Source organism: Ovis canadensis, chromosome 2 (assembly GCF_042477335.2).
Source record: "Ovis canadensis isolate MfBH-ARS-UI-01 breed Bighorn chromosome 2, ARS-UI_OviCan_v2, whole genome shotgun sequence".
Lineage (NCBI taxonomy): Eukaryota > Metazoa > Chordata > Mammalia > Artiodactyla > Bovidae > Ovis > Ovis canadensis.
In genome coordinates this window covers 13,965,655-13,986,195 of record NC_091246.1, presented here as the reverse complement: position 1 = coordinate 13,986,195, position 20,541 = coordinate 13,965,655, and the positions used below count along the sequence as shown (strand labels likewise).

General features: G+C 47.3%; 1 protein-coding gene and 1 pseudogene across 12 annotated transcripts in view; both read right to left on the bottom strand.

Moving 5' to 3' along the window:
- The window catches only part of PTPN3 (protein tyrosine phosphatase non-receptor type 3), a 116,530-nt gene that overhangs the window by 61,350 nt on the left and 34,639 nt on the right, over nt 1–20,541 (bottom strand). For all 12 annotated transcript variants that reach the window (XM_069575473.1, XM_069575480.1, XM_069575479.1 and 9 more), the window contains 6 exons: nt 17,000–17,154; nt 11,365–11,472; nt 11,246–11,288; nt 8,574–8,652; nt 3,749–3,793; nt 265–317 (listed from right to left, as the gene is read on the bottom strand). In XM_069575473.1, coding sequence (XP_069431574.1) covers nt 265–317; nt 3,749–3,793; nt 8,574–8,652; nt 11,246–11,288; nt 11,365–11,472; nt 17,000–17,154 — 483 coding nt within the window. The remainder of the gene's footprint in view (nt 1–264; nt 318–3,748; nt 3,794–8,573; nt 8,653–11,245; nt 11,289–11,364; nt 11,473–16,999; nt 17,155–20,541) is intronic.
- LOC138434944 (U2 spliceosomal RNA) lies at nt 2,344–2,439 on the bottom strand (annotated as a pseudogene).

Sequence of the window (20,541 nt, the reverse complement as noted above, 5' to 3'; positions counted from 1 at the left end):
GAAAATGTAACATGTGATAGGATTCTCCTGTCTTCTCGGCTTCCCGGGGAGAAAACCTCATTTTCTCTAACCGAACACCCCTGAACCACAGGAGAGTATAAGTTAGGATGAAAAGTGGGACCATCCGGATAGCCAGAGATGTTGCCTAACAGGATTCCTGGGGGAGGGAGGAAGCGACTCCGTCAAATAGGAGAGGCCAGCGAGTTTCTTAATATACTGGTCAGAGCAAGCTGTCCATCCACGGAACACTCATTTGTGACTTACATTGTACTGCATAGGATGCTAGAACCACCGCTGAGTTAAGAGGGCAGGTTAACCTGTCAGGAGAAAAACACATTAGAAAAGTTACGAGAACCTACCACAGCCCAAAACATCATTTGATCATGGGTAGCACGTACCTTTTCCTTGGATTAATCATTTAAACACATCACAAATGATAACAAAGAATTTCAGGATCCTCAAACAGTAAAGATAAACGTAACACACTGAAGAGTTTTTGAAATTGAGAGAGAATTTTCCCATGTTTAAAATAATACATTATTAATACAAATACCATGAGGCTAAAGGCCCGATGTTGGCCAGGGTTTAGCTGGTCAAGCAAGGTAAGGCTCATATCACTAAGACGAATATTGTACTCTTAGGTCAATGGGCAGACAGCCTGTGTCTCTTTCTGGTAAAGATGTGAGACCTCTCCTAGGACTAACTGAATTCCTGAGTTCTGTTAACTCTGATTCTTGATTACCTGCTTTCCAAAAGGGTCACATCCTTTTAGAAGGGAAAAACAGAAACGTATTCTGAATTTTAAAACTCCTGTGAGTTTTCAATTATTTGATTAGTTACTATGATTTAAGACTCTTAAATCTATTCACCATCCTGAAACTTCCCATCTAGAGGCAATGGCACCTCAGTCTTCCTGCGTCCATCAGAAATCCACGAACCCGAGTTGGGCGTGTCTTCCTTCTTTCCTCCTGAGCTCAGTGCCTCCCAAACACCCTGTCTGGGCCAAAGGCTCTATCTCTGTCTCTGTCATATTCCGAACCATCTGGTGGCTCCCTTCTTTCCGTTCAACCTCAGATTTCACAGTCTGCCTAGGAGCTCATTCAGCAGATCTGGGCCGGGGATCACTGCCAAGGTAGAGCAACACATGAATGGCAGCAAGGGTGAGGGCTTGTAGTGTTGGGTGGGTTGGGGGGACAGAGAGTTTAAAAGCATTCCGCCCAGCAACCCCGTGGGAAGTACAGAAAACGTGCAGTTTCCATGGCAGCCCGTGAAGTTCCCAAGATGTGAGTCACCCCCACCTCTCTGACTAATCTGGCTGGCTCACCAGGGTTCCCCTCCTGGCCTGCTGTGCTGTGCGCTGGTCCTGAAGCAGAACATGAATATGGAGGTAGCCCTGAGGGGGCCCCCATCTTTCAAGTAGCCATGTGTTCCTGCGAGAACTTCTAAATGCAGGTACATCTAGGGATACTCGCTGTCTATTCAATCATCTGGAGACTCAGCCCATGGGGAGAGCAAAGGTCAGCAGTCACTCTCCCACCAGGATGGGCTTCAGTGAAGTCAAAGCTGGTGTCCTTGCTACAGGAAGAGCCTGTGAATGGATTCGGGGAACAACTTAGGAGAGTGGCTAAGGGGGTTTGGTCTAGATGGAAGGAACAACCCTATAAGTAGGTCAGAAAGAACATTTCCAAAGAATGGCGTAAATAACAAACTAAAGAACACCATGTTCGACAGATTCCTCTCTTTCTCAGTAAGTTTCAGGGTCTCCATCTGTCAGACAAGATCGCCTATCTCAGCAGGAAGGAGAGGATGAACAAACCCTTCCGAGCCCAGGAGAAACGCTAACCAGCCCCACTGACTCTGTCAAGAGATCCACGGTTCCTAAGGGCCGGATGCCACCTGGACCTCACACCCCTCGCCCCCGAGATGAGGGCCACCTGCAGGCCTCACAAGTGCCAGGGGTCTAAGCCAGGACATGGCCCTCAAGAGGCTTCTCCTGCTGAAAATGAAGATGAGCAATTTCCAACACTTAGAGAGCCAGACTGGAAGCTCCCGAGCACAGGGGTGGGGGGCCCAGCCCCATCTGACCAGCACAGTCAGTGCCCGTCTTGTAACAGGTGCTCACAAAATGTGTGGGGAAAACACAGCTGTGTGTAGCCAAGAGAGACACAACCGTGTCTGCTGCCACAGAGGGTTGCCTGGGCCCAGGGCAGGGGTGACCATTTCAGCTGAGAGTTCCCTTGAAACACGAGGCTGCCGCAGGAAAGGGTGGGCACCGGGTTATGGGAGGGGTCCTCTCTCTCCCCCTGTGTTCTCTCATAGGCAGGGGGGCTCCCACTGGGACTGTGCGGGTAGGGCGGTGTCCTCACTGCCCAGTGAGACTTATTAAACTGCTAAGAACAGATACTACGCTTGATCTTAGCCAAGAGGCCGAGAAGTGATTTATCTCATGTCCTGTTTATTGTGCTACAGAAGGGACTTGTTCCTCCCTCAAATGGGAGGATAGCCACTTTACAGAACTGGTCTAGGGCCACTAGGCCATCAAGTTCTGGCGATCCTTTCTTCGAGGGGTCTCTTGCTTCTAACTGTCTCTCCTGCCCCACACTCCTTGCCCCCTATTCTCTGGCCTGGATGCCTTTTAACAGCTCCCTTAAGGGCTGCGCCTTCCCTCTCACCTAGATGGAAGCTCCTCAGCCTCTTCCAGCCTTCCCTGTAGATGCTGCTCCTGCCAGATCCTTCCTGCTTAAACACCCTTGACAGCACTGCTCTGCCTGCTGGATCCAGGACGCATGCCTACGTGTGACAGGGAGAGCTGCCCCTCTCTCCCTCTTCTCTCTTAAGCCCCCAGCATGTGCTTTCCAACTGGGACTGCAGGGCATGGGGTGCTGTCCTCTCTGCCCAAGGAGATCTGACTCCTCACGTCTCCAACAGCCCCCAATCCCCAGCTCATCACAGCAGTCCACACTCTTCACAAAGCTCACATCGGCGGCGTCTTTTCCTAACACCTATGGCGGCTGTGCTCTCCACTCTGCATACTGGTCCCAGTTGCTTCACGGGCTCCTGTCTCATTTCTCCGATGAGACCGCAAGCTTCCACATGGAAGCCTAGTGGGGGCTTCCAAAGACCCTCCTCGGTAGAAGGAAAGAGGAAGTGGGAAGGACAGGAGCAAAACACGGCTATTCCCACCCATTCGCCTGCTGCAGTGTCTCTGCTAAGTCAAGAAAAGCTCTGAATGCTGGAGGTGGCGGTTTAGGGACCACTGATGGAAGTCTCCCTGCCCCTTCCTGAGCCGCTCAGATACTCTGCAGCCATGGAGACGGTCCTCATGCACGAGAACTGCTGAAGCTCCAGTCTTCCAGCAAAGTTCCCCAGAGAGAAAATGAGTCACTTCTGGGTACTCAGGGGCTCGGAGGGGACCTAAATTGGGCCTGATGTGCCTTCCTGCATGAAGCTCATTTCATGTTCAGGGTCTCTCCCTCCCTCTCTCTGCAGTTTCTCAGCTCTTTACCAGAAAGATAACTGCCTTCTGTAATAAAACTGAAACAACACAAAATGAGGTTTATCGGTTCTCAGCTTCCCAAGTCCAGACCGAGCCAGAAACAGACGTCTCAAACAGGATGCTGCTTTCAACATCCGATCGCTGTTTACATTTAATATTGTTACCAGAAATGCATGCTCATTAGATTAAAACCAGGAATTTCAGTAGTCTGGGGCAACTGATGGAAAAAGAAGATGCAAAATTCTCATTTACCTTCCTTCACAAATATCCATCTTCAGTTGTAAGAAATACAAATGCCTATGAAATAATTGATCTCATTAATTCATAATACACAAAGGAAAACATGCAAAAAATATATATATAAAAGATGAATCAAGGACAAGACCAACACATTTGAAAAGCAAAACACACAAAACATATTTTTGTCTCAAGTATCAGGTGCTGTTCCCCTACATTGCAAAGCTGCCCACCTTCTGTCTCAGTGGTTCATGTGGCTGCCTCAGTCTCAATGGGCCAGGGGGTGATTTCCAGCCAGCCTCTTGCCAGCCCTGCACGCACATGCTGTCTTGGGGATGGACGGAGTAAGAGGAGCCTACCAATGACTGGCTGGTGCCGCTGCCAGTGGGAGCCCCCCGCCCTGGACCTTCCCAGTCAAACTTGGGGTATCTGAGAGCACCAGGACCCCCAGGCAGCCCCTGCACACCAAGGGGCTGCCGTTCTGCACACAGTATTTGCACACCCACATTCCGCTGTGTGAAGTTGCTAAGAGGAAGAGGGTCTATGCAGACACCTTCTTGGCTGGGGTGCAAATACCCAGCTGGGCTTTTTCCTGTGTCCCTGGAACTGTTGGTACCTGAGCAAAAGCACAGACATCAGCCGTCTCCAGGCTGCTAGGCCTCCAGGCTGAATTCTGCGAGTGTCTGTGAGTTCCCAGCACTGCTGCTTTGAAACCTGGGACTTGATCTGCGGACAAAACCTGGTAAGCTCTTGGTAAGTCACAGGCGCCTCCATCCAGGGAGCAGAGGGCATCGACAGTGCCATGCAGGCCAGGAAGGGCCCTGGAGTGCATTATATTTAGGGACGTGGCACACATGTGACACTTGGCTGCTGTTCCCACTCTTTTTTAAAGCCTGGATTCACTTGGGATACAGACTCCAGTGTCTGGCCAAGGTGACAAAAGGGAAACTTCTTGAAATCTAATACAGAGGCAATAGAAGTGTTCAAGGGGCAGAAGAGAGAGAGAGAATTTTGGCAGTTGAAACAAATCAGTCTCAATAGTCCTAATTTCGACGTTTAAAAGTCAAGGTGCCAGTGTTTTGAGATGTGAATGTTTCACATGGTGTTACAACCCTGTATTTGCACAGTTCTGGGCTGTGTGTGGTATTTCACAACTTACTGATTCATTTCGACCTCCTTGGACTGCAAGGAGATCCAACCAGTCCATTCTAAAGGCCATCAGTCCTGGGTATTCATTGGAAGGACTGATGCTGAAGCTGAAACTCCAATACTTTGGCCACCCGATGCGAAAAGCTGACTCATTGGAAAAGACCCTGATGCTGGGAAAGATTGAAGGCAGGAGGGAAAGGGGACGACAGAGGATGAGATGGTTGGATAGCATCACCAACTCAATGCACATGAGTTTGGGTAAATTCCAGGAGTTGGTGATGGACAGGGAGGCCTGGCATGCTGCAGTCCATGGGGTTGTGGAGTCAGACACCACTGAGAGACTGAACTGAAGGACTCTGAAGTGGGTATCACTACCTCCCTTTTTTACTGATGAGGACACAGATGTTCAGATGAGTGACATGGGGTCAGTGATGTCTTATTTCAACCTGGACACTCATGTTATGACAAAAAAATCTGACTATATAACAAATTTCTTATGTGTCTAATGACTAAAAACCTTAGGATCAATCTCCTAACTGATATTACTTTGATTATAAGAATTGTCAATTACTCTTAATGCATTCAGCACAAGAACACTGAGGGATGGTGTGACATACACACGCTGATTCACGCTTATTTCGTATCAGAATCTCTATCTCTGCCACCTAGGGGAACACAATGGGTCCTTTATACTTTGTTCCTATGTTTATTCAAGCTGATATTCATGTGGAATTAAGTGTTCTCTCCTCCTATAATTCTACTGAGAGAAAAAAGAGGAGGGAGAGAATCACAGGTAATCCAGTGTTAAATCTGGACTTTCACTGCCGAGTCCTGCCAGGCGGTAGGTCTTCCTTGGGCCGTAAAGGAGGACAGGAACCTGCACACCCCCGTTCACCACATGCTACCTTGTTGTATATTCAGCAATGTCTCTGAGTCAACCCCAGGATATCACACAAAGAGACAGGAATAGTGGAATGATGCCCAAGTCCCTAGGAATCTTGGATCTCCCTAAGAATCTTAAAGGAGCCTGATTCTGAGACTGCCAGTACATGAAAGTCTATATAGAATGGTCTAAATTTATCAGGAACAGCCATTGTAGAGGCTCACAATCAAAGAGACAGTGATTAGGATAAAGGAAGTCATTTAGAAGAGCCGCTCGGTGTGTCTGACTTGAGAAATGTAAAGGCTCACTGCTGGAGTCTGCCCCATCCATGACCTCAGCTTCAGAAAACAGCAGTGAAGGCCTGCCTGCCGAGATCCTTGGCAAACAAACAGGACGCAACACACAACACCTCTGTATTCCTTCTTTGACCCCTGAGACCAAAATTTCTTTAAAGGGGAACTTCCTTTTGGATAAACTATAGAGCTGGGGCTTAAAAAAGATACTGCGTATAATATGTACATCAATTATACCTCAGTCAAAAAAAAAAGAGAGAGATACTGTGGGTCAGGAACACAGGAAAAATTCTTCCTTTAAGTAAAAACAAGACAAAAGACCATTTAAAAAAAATTAATGGTGGAAACGTGGCCCAGACTAAAGAGAAGATCTGGTAGTCCTGCCTGTTTTCCCAGCTCTTAGGAGGCACAGGGGCAGCACATGGCCCCTGCTGTGTTAGGAGTAAAGTGGTGCCCACATCCCGGGAACTGACAGCTGTAATCTTCTCCACACTGGGGCGACCTCCCATCTTAAGATGGGAGGTGGGGTGGTGGGGCTGGGTGTCCGTCTGCAACCGGTGACTCTTAGGAGGGACACGGACAAACCGAATTTTACCTGGGACTTAGGTAAGAACAAAATTTAGTCTATTACTTGTCTTGAGCCAAAATCCGCCTTTCTGTAGCTTCCACTCACTGGCTATAATTCTACCACCAAGCACATCTAATTCCCCCTTTCCTATGACAGCCCTTTGCAGATCCGAAGGCAGCCTTCATTTCTGAGTCTTCTCTCGGTCCTCAGCTCCTTACACCTCCTCAGGTGTCCCTCAAACACCAGGGAGGCTCAGCAGGCAGAGGCTTTCCTGGTGGGTATGGATGTGGGGTCCGATGCCTGGGGGGCGCCTGGGCTAAGCTGGCGGGAGTGATCCCTACACTCAGGTACCCTGGCAGCCACAACCCTGGGGCACCAGCATCTCAGGGAGGAACAAGGGGTTAGGGGGGACAACCCACTAGTGGAGGAAGCGCAGTTCACACTTGGGGTGGGAACCCTTCAGTGGGTAGTAAAATCAACTTAATGAGCCACAGTTGACATTTTAAGCGAAGGAAAGAGAAAACTTAAGGATGCTTTGCACTTATTATTGTTTCAAGAAATGTCTGCTTCAGTAATTTACATGTATCTGTGTACTATATTACAAAGCAAAATATATATGTGGGATTGTGATAAAAAAAAAATCCCACTGGTTAAAAACACACACACACATAATCCATCATAACATTTTAAAACAAAACTTGAAAAAAACTTGGTATTTGGTGGTAGGTAGCCTGGGGAAATCTCATAGATCATGTCACCACTTTGCATCCACCAGCATGAGCTAATCTGCTGGGCTGAGCATCCTACACCTTCCCTTAGTCCACCTGGGTGAACAGCTATTATGGGGAAAACTCAAGGCACCACGTGTATGTCCTGTGGTTACCCAATGAGTCATGTGGGACATAGTATATCTGCTTAAAATTTAACTTGATAGTAAACACAAGTCAAATTTTCAATGCCTTCTATTGTAGAGGGACGAGGTGTGCAAAGAAGACAAACTTGTAATAGAGTAACATTTGGCCTTTACACACATTGCAAGTTAAAATGTGATCATGTGATTACTAATTTAAAAAAAGGAAAAAAATGAAACAGCACTTTCTGTTCCAGTTAATGCTGCCTCCTTGGTGACGGTCTCACGGCCACCATGGGCACAAGACAGGAATTAACTGCCCTGAACATTCACTGCTGTTTTTCAGGTGGAAGAGTTTCCCTCCCTAAGAAAAACAAATGTTTCAATAACCAAAGGGCCGGCTGATGCCCTGGGGGAGGGGAAGGAGAGGCCAGGTGAGTTTGCAGAGCCCTTGTTTAAACAGCATCAACTCTCCTGTGCCCGCCCTTTGGTTCCAAGCACGGGTCCCCACCCAGAAAACCCACGTGCCAACACAACAGCAGGGCCAGGACCTGAGCCAAGCCTGGAGGGATAAACAACTCTTGCAGCCCTCTCTCCCTTATCTGGTTCACAGTCCTGGAGGCGGAGGCAAGATGCTGGCGGGCCTCCTCTCCTACCAACTGGGGATCTGATAGAAAGTTCTCAGGTAAGAGACCTCTGGTTCTCCTAAAGAGCTCACTCCTAGCCCTTCAGAGACACTGCGCTATCTGACCAGTAGAGGACCTTGACAAACTTCCCTTCCTGCAGGAGCAGAAAATACCCACATTCTCAGACCAAGGGTGCTCAGCTCAAAGAGGAGCCTGGATGGAAGGGGAGACGGTGGTAGGAGCATGCTGGGGACTGTACCAAATCAGAAGAAAGAGGCTCAAGGTGAAAACTAGTTTGCTGATTAAAATTTCAATACATGTCCCCCAGTTTTTACTGGGGTCTTAAATGACTGTTGCTGCAGTTATACCCAAATGAAGGATTTGACCACAGTGACAAATTGAAGGGTACATTTTTAGTGGTTACTCAATTTTTATACACTAAATAGAAAACTTAAGAAAAAATGTTATTACCTGGTTTGTTCTTGCTGCAGTGTGTTGGGATCAGGTATAAAAAATCTTACTCGAAAATGCAGGGTACAGGGGAAACCTCCTACAACATTTTTCAAAAACAAATTAAATTTTCCCTTTAAGAAAGACAATGTATGTAAGCAGCTACTCTCCCGTAAGTCATCCATGTTTTTTACTAGACCACAGCTTTTTCCATCAATAAAAGGACTAGCTTCACAAAAGGAGTGCATGAGTTAGTTAATTGTTCAGAAATCTCCAAGCCTATAAGGAGTAAAATATTTTTGCAACATCAGCATAAAATGAGATATAATCTATTTTCCATAACATGTTTAACCTAGGGAGGTGTTCAAACACTGCACTCCATCATCTGTACTAGGAATTTTAAAAATCGTTAATTTAGCAGATTAAACAGAACTCACAAAGAAAATCTCTCACATATACAATGACTCCATACTTTTCAAATATTTTCAGATACATTCTTGAATGCAAACACCACCACGATTATGAATAGGCTAGGGTGCTGTGCAACAACTTAACCACCAGGTTTGCCACCCAGCCCCTCAGAGTTTTGTCTTAGGTCACACAGCTGAGGGCAACACCAAGGTTAACTGCACTGAGTCTTTTGATTCTGCATGGCCACATTTTAAAATTAATTTTGATCCTGGAAAATATTTCATGTTTTTAATGCAAAGTGAATTCTAAAGATGATTCATATACCAGCAAATATTATACAGCTAACATACTCAGATATTTTATGCAACGAGGCCAAGAGTCCGTTTGCTTGTAAGGATAGATTTTTGTCCATTTCTTTTGCTGGATGTGGTAACAGACGATCAGATTCTGTCTGAAAGATCCCACGCTCTTCTTCATGTCCATTTCTCACCTCTCCATTATTCAGTATCTAGTCACTGATGCTTTCTAGAACCTTCTTGCTCTCTGAAACTCAAGTCTTTTCTACCCTGCTCTCCTCCACTGAGCTCCTCTACAGTAGTTCATTCTGGACTCCACCCTCCCATCTCAGTAGAACTGCTGTCTTTATCTCCAGCTTGTATCAAAGTCTCTAATGGTGTCTGTGTACTTGTGAATGTCCCTCTGTTCAGGTACCTGGGTCCAGTGGGTGATTCTGTAACTCTAGGTGCAGGGTGACGACCTATACATCAGGCAGGGGATGGATAAGTCCTCCCAATGGTCTGGATTCCCTCCCTGGTTCCCCTCCCTGCCTCCCCACTCTGTAACTTCTCATTTCTGTGTCCCAAGCATGCCTCCTTGCCTTTCTCATCCTCTTCTGTGCACCCAGAGCATCGTATCACGTGCTCAGGGCTACCCCAGAGCTGCCTCTACCCTTGTCTCCATCCCTACACTTGGCTGAAAGCTCCTTGAGAGCAAGGTCCGACTCTCACTCCCAGAGCTTAGCCCAGTGCCATGTCAGAGTCTCGGCATGGAACCTGTCTGCTGAGAGGATTAATAAGAGAATGAATGACAACACCTGTCCACGCACATGTGAGCTCATTGCTCTGTAAATTCAAATGGGGGCACAGAGTTGCCTGCACAGCATCTCTGCGGCTCCCCCTGGTACTTCGGAATGCTAAGGACATAACTCACAGGAGGAAAGGGGGCTGAGGCCCTGACTCCAGGTGAGGGCACCAATGGGATCCGAGTCAGGTCCCCTGATCGCTACTCCTTCCCGCCTTGGTGCCGGGCCAGTGGGGAACGTGTCATCATGGGTGTGCACATTCGTGTGTACAGATCCACCTGGCTTCACCCCTCGATCATCTACTGGCTGCCTCCTATATGGAGAGCACCACGCGGGGTGTGACAAGTACCCTAACTGCAAAGAGGTGGCTATTTTGCAAGGACAATAAAGGCCAATAACTCAGAGTGAAGGAGAGGGTATTCTGAGGCACAAAGCAGACAGTAATCAATGTAAGCGAGGGGAGAGGGAGGCAGGCCTTCTATTAGAGGAAATGGACTCTGAGCGGCATTGAAGAGAAATGGCAAGACTGGGACATAGGGAAGTGGGAGGGAAGAGCATTCCCAATAGAGGGAACAGACCCAGGGAAGGCGCAGAGGCGGGTATGTGGCCCTGCATGTCAGCTAGGTTTGGGGCAAAAAGTGCATAGAGGGGAACAGAGAGCATGACTGGAAAGCCAGGCAGAGGGGGGTGAGGTGTAGCTGGACAGCCTGCCTAGCTGGAAGGTAACCTACAGCAACAGGATATACTCACGTGTGTATCTGTGACACTATCTATCCATGCTGCTTCCAGGGAATGGAACTGTGCTGCTGAAAAGGACAGGCGATGGTGGGGGCGGGGCGGTGGGGGAGTGTGATGTGTGTGTGTGTGTCTTTCCCATCCTGGCTCTCACACTGGGCTGAAAAAGGTCATCGTCCTTCCCCTTTCTTTCCTATAAAAAAGAAGTGTGGGTTCCCCTGCTCTTAGCTGCCTTCTTTTACGTTTCCCTCTCTTGCCCACAGCTGCCGAGGAGCCTTGGGGGCTGATCTGGAAGTTTCTCTGCTAACTCAGAAGTCAGGCAGGAGGAAGCCAGCTTACTCACATCTCCTGGGCCACCTGGAATCCAGGTTCCAGATATTTCAGGTATGCTGAGAACTGGAGGAGAGAAACGGGCCATGATATGCTAACACCTAGTGTTCAATCGGAATGGGAAGCTCACACCCACCTTTTAACTGCTTCCTGATGGGTTTGCTTGCTTCAAGCCATCTCTGTTGGGTAAGAAAACATAAGATATAAAACCAACCCCTGCAGGAGCCCAGCATGTCCTCAAGGGAGGGTACTCACAGGAGAGTCCAGTGAGTCATCACCATGCTGTAAACCGAAATACTCCTTCTCAGTCACACCCAGGCAGTTGTAAGCCATGTCCAGCAGAACTTGACCGGTATCTTGTTTCTAGGAAAGAAAATGGCCAGTGGACAAAATTTTAAAACAAATTAAGAGCTGGTCTCTAGAGTCTTTATTGCAGATAAGAAGGTATTAAAACATGTGGTGAGACTTCATGCATGCATGTACCCTACAATGCGTGGCACGCATGCGCTCAGTCATGTCCAATTCTCTGTGACCTATGGACTGTAGCCCACCAGGCTCCTCTGTCCATGGGATTCTCCCGGCAAGAATACTGAAGTGGGTTGCCATTTCCTCCTCCAGGGTATCTTCCCCACCCAGGGATCAAACCCATGTCTCTTTCATCTCCTGCACTGGCAGGCAGAATCTTTACCACCGCACCACCTACAATAAGCCCTACCCTACAATAAGAAATGCTTTAATAAATTCCAAGTCAAGAAGCACGACTGAACATATGGAAAATAAGGCTAAGGTAAATATGACTTAGAAGAATGAGATTAATTTTCTAAGATTTCTTCCTTCCTCTTAGCTGAGATTCTCAAGTGATAATGTCTGAATCGGAAAACTAAGACATCCTGATGACAGTAAATTCTGCGTGACCTGCTCATGGATTATCCACAGCAAAATGCTAATCCACGTTGGTCCGTGCTGGCTCCTCAGAAGCCGGGCAAGTATATGCAGGGAGGAAAACTCTAATGGCATGAAGGAAGACAGCTAAGAATACTCAAATGCCACTGGAAATACTCTCAAAGGGATCTGACAGGGGACACTGGAGGATTATCTGCCTCCCTACTCTGCGCCATCTGAAGTGAGAAGCCAGTGGAGACATTCAGCCCACTTCACGTCCAGAGCAGGGCTCAGCCACCTTCTCCACTTGCTGCTCAGGGAGCGGGCATGGGGCTGAGGAACGGGGACAGAGCCACAACACACGGTCCCTTTCCTGCCTTCCTGGGGAGGTCAGCTGTGCAAGCAGTGACCGGGACTCCGTGTGCCAAGTGCCACAGAACACTTGGGGCACAGTGAACACAGTGGGGCAGGGCAAGGCAGCCCCTGACCGTGGTCTGCAAGGGTGACAGGCCTGAGAGCCACGGCCTCTCTCCGGGTACAGGCACTCAGCAAGGGCAGCGAGCGGAAGGCCCAGCACAAAGGCGCAAGGGTAGGAATTGCAAATTCTACTTGAACAGGCAGACTTCTCTGGAATCGTTTGAACCCAACCCTTTAACGTAAGGGCAATGTGAGTCAGAAATAGACCATGTAGAGAACCAGCAAAGGCAGCTTTTTTGAGCGCCTGAGAGCAGATGATGTACCTGAAAACAGGTCACCATGACCAGGATGGGGAGAATTAGATAACTGTCACCCCCTCCTGCAGCTGCTTCTCCAAGGACAGTCTCACATTATCTGGCCCACAGTGTGGGAACGTGAGACACACCCGTGTCCTGAACACGTCCCCTTCCTGCCCCGGGGCCCTGGCTCCTGCTGCTGCCTCCGCTTCCCAGGTCACCTCCCATCCCAGGGGAGTCAGGATGGTTTGAAAAAGATGACCTAGTCCACACACTCCAAATCATGACATAGTCTCTCCCCAGATTACAAGATATTCACAAGGACAAGAGCTATCCGTTGCCCTTGCTGAAGTTATTAGTTGTATGATTTTATATTATGTTTAACGTGAACTGTGGTGCTGGAGAAGACTCTTGAGAGTCCCTTGGACAGCAAGGAGATCAAACCAAATCTAAAAGAAATCAGTCCTGAATATTCATTGGAAGGACTGACGCTGAAGATGAAGCTCCAGTACTTTGGTCACCTGATGCAAAGAGCTGACTTGTTGAAAAGACCCTGATGATGGGAAAGACAGGCAGGAGAAGGGGGCAACAGAGGATGAGATGGTTGGATCACATCATCGACTCAATAGACAAGAGTTTCAGCAAACTCTGGGAGATTGTGAAGGATAGGGAAGCCTGGCGTGCTGCAGTTCACGGGGATGCAAAGAGTCGGCCACGACTGGGCAACTGAACGACAACAAAACCAATCACTGTAATCTGTGGGGCATCTACAAGGAGCCAGCCTCGGTACTCTGCACATTTTATATAGGATCTCCAATCTGCGCAGCAACATCGCATAGCCGTCACCACATTTCCTGTGCAGAGAAGCAAATAGGGGTCCCAAAGGTTCCGTGCCTTGAGCCGCCAGCTGACGGGTGTCTGACTGCCTGACTCAGGTGGGTCTGATGCCAGAGCCTGCACGTGCCCTCTGCACTGCCTCTCTCCTCTCTGGAACGCATCATCCCTCATTCTGGTATCTGCACAACTCACCCAGTTTTCAAATGGACCCGAAATAAGACACATTTTTGATGAGAAGGGGCCGCCAGAGGTCACCTTGGCTACATCAGGTCACTGTCCGAGACAACCTTGCTCTCTGGGCTGAGCTGAGAACAGCTGACATCCAGGCCAGCTTCCTTCAGGATGCTCGCTCCTGGTCATGAGAGGGACTGGGCTAAGGAAGCTGAATGTGACCCCTGGGAGCAAAAACATACAAAGTGATGGAGATTCTAAGCTGGAACCAGGCCCTCGTATTCACGGGTCAGCCTTGACCAGGCTGCTGGAAGCCCAGGGAGCAGCGGAGGCAGGAGAGACTGTCACGGCGACATCCGTCACTGATGATGACGGGCGCCCGCTGAACACCAGGCTCTGTTCCGAGGCTTCAAGTAACCTCTGGGTGGATGCCGTCCTCACCACTCTTCCTCCTTAAAACATGCTCTCACTTGGGATTCTCATTCCCTCTCAGCCTCCCCTCATCTCCGGAGACAGTCTCCCGCTTGCTCCTCATCTCCCCAGGCTTTAAACACAGAACCTCAGTCATCTTCTCTTCTCGTCTCAAGTGATCCTGAGATAACATCTCTGCATCCACACGTGTATCCTAGCCTAGACTCTTCCTTCAACTCATTTGTGTACATATTGCCATGTCTACAAAGACAAGTAACAAGCATCTCAAACTGACCACTTCTAAATTAGAACCAGTTATTTCTGCTCCCAAACCTGTTTCTCTCTCAGCCTTTCCCATTTCTATAAATTCCAACTCCATCTTGCCTACTGATCAGGTCAAAACCCTTGGGGATCACCTCGAGGCTTCTTTCACATCCCAGATCCCATTGGTTCCATGTTTTAAGTTACTTCCAGGCTTGGTTTACTCCTGGCCGAATGACCACCCGTCTAATGATCATGGTCTCTGCCAAAGACTGTGAGTCTCAGCCCTTGCCCTACCCCTACCTCCCAGTCAACAGAGCACCCTGAGTAAGACTTGGGTCAGATCACATCAGGTCTCTGCCCTAACCCTTCAACACTCTTTGCCTCATTCAGAACACAGCCAGTGCTCAGCCCGACCTACAGGGCTCTTCACAATCCCCCTGGCCCCTTAAGAGGAAAAAAGTTACGTTAAAAAAGTAAAAAAAAAACCACCAAAACTGTACCTATTTTATTATAGAAAAAGTTGTTTTTTTCTTCTCCAGACTTAAGTGGGAAAGAGAAAAAATTAACTATTTGCACCCAAATGTTTTGCTGTGACACGGGAAAATAATCAAGCACAATGTTATATTCCATCCTGACTGATTTTATTTTTCTTCTATCTGTACCATCTGCTGTGTTCATTCCTCCAATCCTGTGTCCACCTTGATGTGGGAGGAAGGGACATTTTGTCAAAAAGCACGCTGGTGTATGTGTGTTCGCCAGCTCATTTGTTCATAAAAACATTTTATGATATAAAAAAAAAAATCTTTTGAAACGGCTATTAGGGCTTCCAAAGTGGCGCGGTGGTAAAGAATCGCCTGCCAATGCAGGAGATGCAGGGGATATGGGTTCGATCCCTGGGTTGGGAGGATCTCCTGGAGGGGTCATGGCAGCCCACTCCAGTATTTTTGCCTGGAGAATCCCATGGACAGAGGAGCCTGCCAGGGGGTCGCAAAGCCAGACACGACTGAGCACGCATGCATGCATGCGTCAGAAGAAAAACTAAACCCCCATCACCTGTTATTTCTGACCTCCTCTCTGGCTCCCCTCCTCCTCGCTCATTACACTCCAGACACACTGGCGTCCAGCCTGTTCTGTAACCACACTAAGGGAACCTCGCCTCAGGGCCTTGGCTCTGCTGCTGTTTCTACCTGGAATGTGCTTCCTCCAGAGAAGCACAGGGTTCCTCCCTTACTTCCTTTAGGTCATCTCTGAAACGTCATCTTACAAGGGAGGGCTTCCCTAATCTGTAAACGACAGCTCCACCCTTTGCCCTGCCCTGAACTCTCCACCCTTGTTATCCAGAGTTTTCTTCTAAGTACATACTACCACCTGACTTAACAGACATTTGCTTATGGTCTGTTTCCTCCCCCTGGGCGGCAAGCTTTAAAAGGACCCAGATTTTGTTCTGTTCCACTCACTGCTGTATTCTCTGTACCCAGAACAGGGCCTGGCACAGAGTAGGTGCTCAGTAAACACGTGCTGAATAAACATTCACGTTCTTGTCAGGAAGAAGCTATACGGCTAGGGAATAGCTCCAGGACAATGTAAATTTTAACAGAAGGGCCAGGTCTAAGCTGAGCTGTCAGTTTCTAGCAACCGGAAGAGACCTGTGGGGCCTTTAGAGAGCACCCACCATGCGGTGACTTCATATACACCACCCTCTTCTCTTCCCTGCTCAGGTCCACAGTAGCCTGGGGTCAGCAGGAAGCAGACTCGTGGGGTGGGGGGCATTTCAGAAGGGACCGGTTTTTGTTACCCTTTAAATTCTTGTGGCCTATTATCCCCCAATGGTTCTCCATACCCTCTTTCCTCTTTCTGATGCCTTCCCTTGCACACTGAGTTTTCCAGGCTGGGGCAGTTGCCGGCAGCCAGTCTGGGACTGGAGATGACCCCATTAGGACTGGCCAGAGGATGGGAGAGACAGGCAAAGGTCATAGAAACCCAGGTGGTGAGTGGTGTGGGGTGAGGCGGCAGGGGAGGCTTCTGGTTAGGCATCACACTGCTGATGTAGGGCTAGAGACCTCATTTCTAGCCCTGCTTCTGCCACAGGCTTGAGATGGGAGAAGCCAGGATGTCTCCAAACCTTGCCATCTGGGTAGCTAACCACCTCACTACCCTCCAGAGAGGACCCACTATTTACCATCTGCACAACTAATGAGCCCCTGCTGTGCGGCAGACACAGTGAAAATAACACTGTTGCTATTCCACAGAGCTCAAAAGCTTGAAGAGCGACATATAACCTGATGGTTGTAACTACTGTTCACGCAACGTGACATGGGCTCTAAGAAAGCATGCACAGGGCACCATTACTGGAGAGTCAGTGCAGGAGGGCAAAGGTGTCACAGAGGCAGTAACATCTAAGACTCACACAGTTTACAAGTAAGAGGGAAAGACACGTCATGTAGAGACGAGAATGTGGGCAAAGTTTTTATGGGTATTTCTAGTTCAAGCTCAACATGCAAGGTCGGAGACATCAAGCTTTTATTTTAAAATAATTCTCTTCATTTTACAAACCAAGAGATGAAAAAATATTTCTTAGGGGCATTTATTCGGAAAAAAATTAAAGAACTTACGTTAACTTTAAAGGTCTGTACCAAGCCATCTAAAAAGCGGACGCTACAGATGACTTCTGATCGCGTTTTCTCTTTGGGTAATTCTGAGGTGCGTATGTTATTAATTCTTCCACCCAACGCACGTAACCGGGAGGTCATAACTATCGCTGAATAACCTGTAACAGAAGACACGACTGTTAGCTCTAATATGCAAATTACCATTTCCATTTGAATGTATCTCTCAGTCTATCCACCCCTCACCTGTCTGCCTGGATCCTCACAAAACCATCTGAAGACCTCAGATAAATGTGAGTTGGATAACAAACCATGTTCCCTTTGAGTTTTGACTTCTAAGCTGCTTTAGACAATATTTATTGCTCAACTATAACACATTCAGAGAACTACATGGCTTATTTGTGTCTTACTATCTCTCTAGTCTAAATCTTCTAATTCATATTTTCCATGCCTATAATTTTTTATGTTTTACTACTTTATATATTTGTGTATTCTACCACTAAGATTTTTTTTTTTGCACCACGGAACTAAATGTGGTACAGAAATTATTTAAAATATGAAGACATTTATTGATCAATTAGACTACATTAAGAATGTCTATTCATTAAGAGGCTATTTTAAAAAAAGGCAACCCACAGAGATATCTGTAATAAATAACTACAAAGAATATACAAAGAGCTCCTACAAATCAAAAAGAGAAAAAACAAGTAGGTAAAAAATGGGAACATCAGTTGTCAAAGAAATGTAAAGTGAAACCTCGAAGCAACAGTACCACACACCCACCAGAATGGCTACCAGGAAATCTGACAAAACCAAAAGTTGGCCACAGTGAGGAGCAACTGGAACTTTTGGGCACTATGAGTGAGGATGGAAATTAGTGCAGCTAATCTGGAAAACCGTTTGGCAGTATCTACTAGAGCTGAACATACGCAAATTCTGTGAAATAATTCCACTCCTAGGCTTATTTCCAAAAGAAAAGTATACACTTATCTGCTAAAAGACATGCATAAGACTTCATAATAGCTCCACACTGGAAAAGGCCGACTAGAATGGATAAACTGTGGTAGAGTCACGCCACGCACAGACTATACAGCAAAGAAAATAGATGAACTCCTGTGATACACGGAGTTCTTCCAGTGTTGTGTTGAGCAGAAGCAGCCAGACTCAATAGATGACCTAGCATGATTCAACTGACCCAGCTCCAGGCAAAACTAATCGATAGGAGACAGGACAGCAGTTACCTCTGGGTGCAGTGACTGAGGGGGTGGACAGGGGTCTTCTAGGGTGTGTATAGTCTACTTCTTGATTGAGGTGCTAATAACACTGATGTACTCTGTAAAAATGCATCAAACATCATTATGATTTGTGCTTTTTTTTGATGTATATTTCAACGGAGTTCACTTTTTGAAAACATGAATGAAGAGGGAATTAGAGAGCAGTTTGCAATCTGAGCGTGGTATAATCAGGGGACAGTAAGGAAAGAGGCTTTACCAGTGAATGCCATCATGAAATGTTAGACTAACAAGGCTAAAGCCATATGCAACCTAGGACACAGCCACTTTGTGCAAGCGGGAGGCATGCACATCCAGGCCAGCTCCTCGGCTTAGGAACAGAGGTGTAAATCTGACAAGACTGGGTGGAAAAGTAGATAAAGAGGAAGGACTTAAAGAGCAATTTAATGTCCGTTTAAAAGTTAATTTTCTGCAGACTTTCTCTGATGAGCTTCTGCCTGGGAAGCTCTTTCTGCTCCTCTTCACCTTGTTAACTCCTACTCGGGCCTCAGGGCTTGGCATGAAGATCACCTCCTCAGGGAAGCCTTCCCAGGCATTCCTGATGACTCATATATTTGTTATAGGCTCTCTACACTGCTCATCGTAATTTCACATTTATAAATGATGATGAATTTAATATCTGGTTCTGCCACTAGAAGCTGAGCTTCATGAGGGCAGGAACCAGGTTTGGTCTCGCTCACTGCATCTCCCAACACCTAGCTCTGGGAGCAGTTGATAAATATCTGAATGAATCAATGAACAAAATGAACACTGAAGCCAAGATTATAGCCTGGAAAAAAAAAATATTACAACCTAATAGACAAACATGGGACGGTGGAAAGAGGCAGGAGAAAAGGATGGGTGAGAGTGGAGGCTTCGATTAGAACGCAGAGTGGGCCCCAAGCTCCACTGTGAACTGGGGTGCTGTCGACCAGGGCCCTCACACTGCCACACGCACACACATCACCTGGGGGTCTTCTTAAGATGCTCAGTTCAGTTCAGTCGCTCAGTCGTGTCCAACTCTTTGTGACCCCATGAACCACAGCATGACAGGCCTCCCTGTCCATCAACAACTCCCAGAGTCCACCCAAACCCATGTCCATCGAGTTGGTGATGCCATCCAACCATCTCATCCTCTGCCGTCCCTTTCTCCTCCTGCCCCCTATCCCTCCCAGCATCACGGTCTTTTCCAATGAGTCAGCTCTTCGCATCAGGTGGCCAAAGTATTGGAGTTTCAGCTTCAGCATCAGTCCTTCCAATGAACACCTAGGACTGATCTCCTTTAGGATGGACTGGTTGGATCTCCTTTCAGTCCAAGGGACTATTAAGATGCAGACAAGGATTTAAGCAGGTCTGGGCGGGGCCTAAATCAAATCCCTTATGATTTTAGAGTGGAAGTGAGAAATAGATTTAAGGGACTAGATCTGACAGATAGAGTGCCTGATGAACTATGGACGCAGGTTCCTGACACTGTACAGGAGACAGGGATCAAGATCATCCCCATGGAAAAGAAATGCAAAAAAGCAAAATGGCTGTCTCGGGAAGCCTTACAAATAGCTGTGAAAAGAAGAGAAGTGAAAAGCCAAGGAGAAAGGAAAGATATAAGCATCTGAATGCAGAGTTCCAAAGAATAGCAAGGAGAGATAAGAAAGCCTTCCTCAGCGATCAATGCAAAGAAATAGAGGAAAACAACAGAATGGGAAAGACTAGAGATCTCTTCAAGAAAATCAAGAGATACCAAGGGAACATTTCATGCAAAGATGGGCTCAATAAAGGACAGAAATGGTATGGACCTAACAGAAGCAGAAGACATTAAGAAGAGGTGGCAAGAATACACAGAAGAACTGTACAAAAAAGATCTTCACGACCCAGATAATCACGATGGAGTGACCACTCACCTAGAGCCAGACATCCTGGAATGGGAGGTCAAGTGGGCCTTAGGAAGCCTCACTACGAACAAAGCTAGTGGAGGTAATGCTATTGAAATAGCTCCAGTTGAGCTATGTGAAAGTGCTGCACTCAATATGCCAGCAAATTTGGAAAACTCAGCAGTGGCCACAGGACTGGAAAAGGTCAGTTTTCATTCTAATCCCCAAAAAAGGCAATGCCAAAGAATGCTCAAACTACTGCACAATTGCACTCATCTCACATGCTAGTAAAGTAATGCTCAAAATTCTCCAAGCCAGGCTTGAGCAATATGTGAACCATGAACTTCCAAATGTTCAAGCTGGTTTTAGAAAAGGCAGAGGAACCAGAGATCAAATTGTCAACATCTGC